Source organism: Camelus ferus, chromosome 2 (assembly GCF_009834535.1).
Source record: "Camelus ferus isolate YT-003-E chromosome 2, BCGSAC_Cfer_1.0, whole genome shotgun sequence".
Lineage (NCBI taxonomy): Eukaryota > Metazoa > Chordata > Mammalia > Artiodactyla > Camelidae > Camelus > Camelus ferus.
The window spans coordinates 4,340,300-4,346,299 of record NC_045697.1 but is presented as its reverse complement, the minus strand read 5'-3'; the positions used below and the strand labels follow the sequence as shown (position 1 = coordinate 4,346,299).

Here is a 6,000-nt window from a genome sequence, read left to right as displayed (position 1 = left end):
CAATAGATAAATGAGAGAGAGAGGATGCTTCTCAAAATTGAGAAACATGAAACATCCGGCCCCTTAGTTACTGTAGAAATGCAAATTACAATTGTAAAGAGACCATTTTTCACTTACCATATTAGGTAAGCGTAAAAAATAAAATGTTTCCCAAGCTGGTGTGTGCCCCTCAGAGGTAAACAGGAGGCAACTTGGAGGGACCTTGTTTTGGTGAACTATATCTATACATCTGAAGGACCCTATCAAGATCCAGTACTCCTGCTTCTAGGACTTTGCCCTCATGAAATAGTCATGCAGTGCAGTCGCGGTGACTTTTGAAAATCCTTTCTTAAATATGCATAGGCCTCAAAATGTGAATGGTAATAGCCTTTGAGTGATTTTTTTCCCCTTCTTTCTATTTTGTGTAATTCTCCAGATTTTCTGTGGTTAGTATAAGGGGGAAAAGCACTCTGTGTGACTTTGGACAAATGACCACCTATGTCTGAGCCCCAGTAGTCTCATCAATAAAAATGAGCCTAATGCCGCCTGCCTCACAGTGTCATTGGGAGGGAAATAAAAAACCTCGATGTGTGAAAGCTCCCCCCAAATTGAGCCTGGAGCAGAATCTTTGCTCCCGACATGTGGGTAGCATATTTCCGGCAGCCATTCTGAGCTGCAGTTTCTCCAGCAATAACCCAGGACAGGCAGTTTAGGTTGGCTGTGAGGACCAGACATAGGGCAGACACAGCCCTGGGGGTCCGCGGCCACCAGCCAGGGCTTCACAGTCCCAAGGCCTGGCTCAAGTGTAGACCTTTGCCCTCATTTCCAAACTACATCTCTCAGACCTCAGGCCAGGGTGGAAAGAAGAGGGTTTCCGAACCGGCTGAGCCTTGTACCACTCCCTCGGCTAATATATATTCTTAAACGAATCCCACAATTACCTTGTGAAAGCGTGATACATTGCATTTGATTTTATGCATTTAAAGCAGCACTTCGTTACAGGTACGCATTTAAAATGGGCCACATTTTTCTATCCCTGCTACTGCCTTTGGAATTAAGGCGTCTGGTATATAGTGGGCGCGCAACGTGTTAGTTAATATTGCAATAGTGATGATAATGAATCTGAAGTTGAGGACCCTGGGGCCAGAGTAGTGGGTTGAAGGTGGGTCTGTCTCACCCAAGGGTCCAATCACCTGTTAACGCACCGAGGTGAGCTGCTTTGCCCAGCTAACTGACGCCCTGTGGGCGTGGCTTGGTGGGCGGGGCGGGGCCGGGCCCGAGTCTGCTCGGAAACTTTCGTTGTGGGCGTGTCGGGCCCGCCCTCCTGGCGACCTCGAGCCTGGAGGCGAAGTGGGCGAATCGGCGACCGCCAGGCGAGGCGCTCTGTTATTGGCAGGGGAGCCGGTGATTGGCAGGCTTGCCGGCCACTCAGCGGGCCGAGGTGGTGCCGCGTCCTCCGGGCCGCGTCGGGAGTGGAGAGCGTCGTGTGGCCCCGCCCCCATCCCCGCCCCTCGCCGCGCTGGGGGCAGCGCTCGCCAGCTCCCACTGTAACCAGTCCTGGCCGCTGGGTCCCGGCCGCACGTCTGCGGGCCAGGTGCATTTAACTCCTCCAGAGCAACTTTGCGGCGATCCCGGAGGTCCACGGGCGTCGCGTCGCCGCGTGCGGCTCACTCGCGGGCGGGTGAGTACTTCAGGGCAAGGGGCGGTCGCACGGAGTGCTGGAAAGAGACCTGGGAGCGCCTGGAGTTGTCTCCCCCCTCGGGCCTCAGTTTCCCCATTTGAGTGGATGGGTGGCTGGTACCAACGTCTCCTGCAAGTTCCCCAGAAGTTGGAGGGCCGGGGTCTCGCTCTCTCCGCCACTCACGGCGGCCCCTGCCGGCGCCCCGATGGCGTCTTCCTCGAGGGGTGCGCGCCCCCTCGGCCCCAGTCCCGGTACCCGGGGACATCTTGGGGCACAGCGTGCTCCGAGCACTGTCACGCCCGCGAGCCTCGCTTCGAAACCCTATTGCCGGCGGGAAAACCTGCCCCAGAGGCAGACGGCTTGTAGTGCTGGGGACCCGGCGAGTGGCAAGGGGTGCGTCCTCCCCGTGCCCCACTACATCAGTCTGTAGTTGCCCTGTCATGGCCCTTCCCCCGCGGCCGTCGCCTCTGGAAGGCGCTAGGGCCCCTAGTTGGGGGCTGCAGGAGGTGCTGGGGGTTCATTCCCCAAGTGGGGACCCTCCCACCTGAGGGGGCAGCTTCTGGGTCAGGCTGAAGCCCCCACTGCCCACGTAGAATCTGTGTGGCAGTTACTCCCCCAGGGGTTCCTCCTCAGTAAGGGGTAGTGGGGGGAGGCAGGAGCAGCCCCTGGGTCCTGGCTGGTGTAAACCCTGCCCTCTGGAATATCAGTTTCTGTTTGGGTAGATGGAAACTTTCTGGTGAATCTGACCCAGCCCTTTTGAGTGTGATGGAGCTGGACTCTCCCACACCATTTGTTATAATTAATGTTAAGAAATTCCAAGAAACTGACATTTGTACATTTGGCCTCCAGGTGGTCTTAGGGGTAGAAATTATAGCCCCATGTGAAACATGAGGAAGCTAAGGCTCATTGGGGTTTGGTGATCTGCCCAAGACCACACAGATGATTGGGCAGAGCCTAGTGGGGCACTTCTGCCTCTGGGCAGGCGCTGAGAACAAGTGCCTGCCTCTCCTCACCTTGGACAGTGACCTTTGGCATTTGGCCCATTTGTAAAGGGCTTTCCCTTCTGCCGGGTTCCATCACTCAGGGAGCGATGCCCTGGGTACCCGGTGTGCTGGCTGCCTGCCCTCACTGCAGCCCCAGTGAGGGAGCCATGCCAACAGAAGCCCAGAGGCCACGCTTGTCACTGCCCATCCTGTCCCCTCTGTCTCCAAGAGGCTGTGATTCTCACAGGAGCCCCTACGCAGCTCACCAGGGATTCGGAAGAAGGTTCCTTTATACGCTTGCTCCCCCAGCAGATGGACCTTTGACTGGACACAGGAAAGGTTGCTGGGAGACCACATCTCATCTTTCCCTGGATAGAAGAGTATGTGGAGGGCTCCCCACTCAGGCCTCCCCTGTCCCTCCCAAGCCAGGGCTGGACTGGCCTTTGGGGTTGGTCTCAGCTCAATCCTGGGCCCCCAGAGTGCCTGTGCTATGGGACAGAGACCAAATCCTGGTCCACGACAGTGGTGATGAGAGGAAGCATGATAAAAGAGGGAGCTTTGTGCCTCATACGGCCCCCTCTCTTCCCCTAGGTCCCTTCCTCAGAGAGTGGCACCACCACCATGGTCCCCAGTCACAAGCCAGGCTGCACTCTGCTTCCCCACTCTCACATTCATGGGTGATGCTTCTGTCTCCTGATTTGGGAGCTGGGCTCCGATGCCTGCCCTGGGCCAGGCCTCCTCACTTTCCCTGCAAGGCCACTCAGCCCCCTCCCTGGTCTCACTGGCCTGTCCCTACACAGGCTGGTGGCTCTTTACCTGCCACTGCCCTGCAGCCCTGCCCTGCACTTCTTCTGCCCTGGCTCAGCCCCAGCACTCAGCCTGGCGCTTGTTCAGGCCCTCGGGGCCTGCCCCAGGTTCCTGGCTGCCCATTCAGCCTCTTTTCTCCTTCCCGTGTCCCCTCCCAGAGTCACTTCCCAGCCGCCTACACCTTCCTGGCCACAGTGCTGGCACGTTCTCTGTCCACTGCCTTTTCCCCTGGGCAGTCCCCGCTGAAATGCCGACACACCTGCATTCTTTCCTCCCTTCACCCTTGTCTGGCTCGTGCCTGTTTGTCCTGAAGGCTTAGCCAAGGCCTCTTGTCCAGAGTCCCCACCCTGCCCCTTTCCCGCCACTGAGTGTGGCCCCTCCTGTGCTTGCAGCCCCCAGGTGCCCCATCACTGTGGTTGTCTGCTTACATGTCGTCCTTCCCATCTGGGCTGAGTGCTCGAAGGCCAGTCCTGCGGGATCTTCTCTGGGGCAGGATCGGCCCACAGTCTGTGCCTGCTGACCGGCCCAGGCCAGGCACGGAGCATTCCCAGATCGACTCCCTCTTTGTCCTGTGAACTTGGCACACTGGGTAGAGCTGGAATGTTCCTTGGTTTGGCCCTTAATACTGTGGGGCAAAAATAGGTACCTGGGAGTCTCCAAGGGCTTCGTGCCCTTGTCTTAAGGAGCAGCGCTGTGCCAGGTGGCAGGGCCGGGCTGGGCTGTCCAGGCCGGAGCAGATTTCCCAGACCCAGGGTACCCCTGAGCCGTCCAGGCCGGAGCAGATTTCCCAGACCCGGGGTACCCCTGAGCCTCTCCCTCTGGGCTCAGTTACAGATGGGTTTTACACTGCTTGTTTGTTTCTTTTTAAATGGAGGTACCGTGGATGGAACCCAGGACCTACTGTATGCTAAGCATGTGCTCTACCACTGCACTATACCCTCCCCCAGATGAGTTTTCGAATGACATTTGGTTGTAATTCCAAAAACCTTGCACATTCATTATGGAAAATTAAGGAAATACGTTTAGAAAAAGAATAAAAGGAAGCTACCGGTAATTCCCCCACACAGAGATAGACAGGAGTACCATTGGGAGGCATTTTCTTCCATCTTTTTTGTGCAGATAAACTTTGCTTTCATCCTAAATAGACTCAGAGTAGTATCTCATGCTGCTTTAAATCCTTTTAACAGCGTTACACAAACATTTCCTTGTCTTAGATGTTCTTATACAAGGCGGTGGTTAACAGCTAGTGTGGCACACCCTGGAGGGGCTTTGAGCTGCCTTCTCTGGACAGTGCTGGAAAGTACCGCTGTGATGGACCCCAGAGAGGCGCTCCGTAAGAGGGATGCGGGGAGGTCCGCAGTGGCACGTGGATGTCAAAGAGCAGCAAGTGGGATGGAGGTGGAACCGCGGGCATCCCGGGTTACTCCCTGGGCTGGGATCCTGGCGGTGGAGGCTGTGGTCAGAGGATGCGTGAACATCCTTAAGGCTTCCCTGGGGGCTTGTTTCAGAGGTGGGGGAGGCCCCCCTGGAGAGCAGGGGGGGTCCGGCCTGAACAACGGTCAGGGAGTCTGGGCTGCAGGCCGCATGTGGTCATTCTCTGCATGTCAGGAGACGCATGGTCCCAGCAGCCCACTCACCTCTCGGCAGGTGGCAGCCCCTCAGCCGAGCTCCGTGTTTTTGGCATTTTGTGTTTTGATGGGATAAAAATATGCCTGGGTGCTCATGTGGAAAGAATGCTGGCCACTCTGGTTTTCTGGATCTTCCACAGCGACGGGTTTCCAGCCCCTGCTCTGGCCTGGGTGCTCGGGGTTGATGTCAGGGTGGCGGCGGAGGAGTCTTGGAGCTGGGTGGAGCTCCGAGGCTGATGCTGTTGTTCTGCAGCCAGGATTTTGGATTCCGGGGCCAGAAGATGGACCCGCTTCTGGTCACACAGCGAGATGGGGTAGGCTCTTCCCTTGCCAGCGCTGCTTTCCCCAGGCCAGGCTGCCTCAGGTGGGCCTCGCCCCTTAGGTCCCCGCTGTATCCTGAGTGAATGAGATGCAGCCCCTGCCTTCGGGGCCCCCAGGATTACAGAAAAAAAGACTCATCAGAGAAGGAGGGACCAGACGCCATTTGGGCCCGTCCACCGAGAGACCATCTGTGGTCCCCTCCGTGACCCAACCACGGCACCAGATCATTTCATTTGTTTTCAAATGACAAGGCCTTTGATCCAAAAAGGATTTGGCCGACTCTCAGGGAACCTGAAATTAATCCTCCTTTATTCATCTCTCCGTACTAACCAGATTTTACTTTAAACAGCTTTATTTTGATTGTAGAGTGACATGCATAATGCTTAGACCAGCAGGCCAGCCAGAAACTGTGTTTTCCTGAAGTTCCTGTTATAAGGTGTCTCTCAACTTGAATATGCCTTTATTTAGCACCTGGGAGAAATGGCTTGGGTGCTTTTTGGGGTTTTTTTTAATGCTTTATAGTTTGCACTTTGCTTTCTCTTCCTTCACCCCTGTGAGGTTAAATAGCTGCTAGTAAAGGGCAGAACTGGGGTTCACTCCC

General features: G+C 56.0%; 1 protein-coding gene across 4 annotated transcripts in view; it reads left to right on the top strand.

Annotated features, from left to right (window-relative positions):
* Window positions 1-1,492: 1,492 nt before the first annotated feature.
* Window positions 1,493-6,000, top strand: part of WFS1 (wolframin ER transmembrane glycoprotein) — a 28,485-nt gene continuing 23,977 nt past the window's right edge. For 3 of the 4 annotated variants that reach the window (XM_032493714.1, XM_032493705.1, XM_032493707.1), the window contains exon 1: window positions 1,493-1,660. Coding sequence is in view for 1 of the 4 variants with exons in the window: in XM_032493699.1 (XP_032349590.1) it covers window positions 5,263-5,392 (130 nt within the window). In the remaining 3 variants the exon portion in view is untranslated. Of the gene's footprint in view, window positions 1,661-5,229; window positions 5,393-6,000 lie in introns of those variants that run through there. The other variant, XM_032493699.1, reaches the window with a different exon arrangement.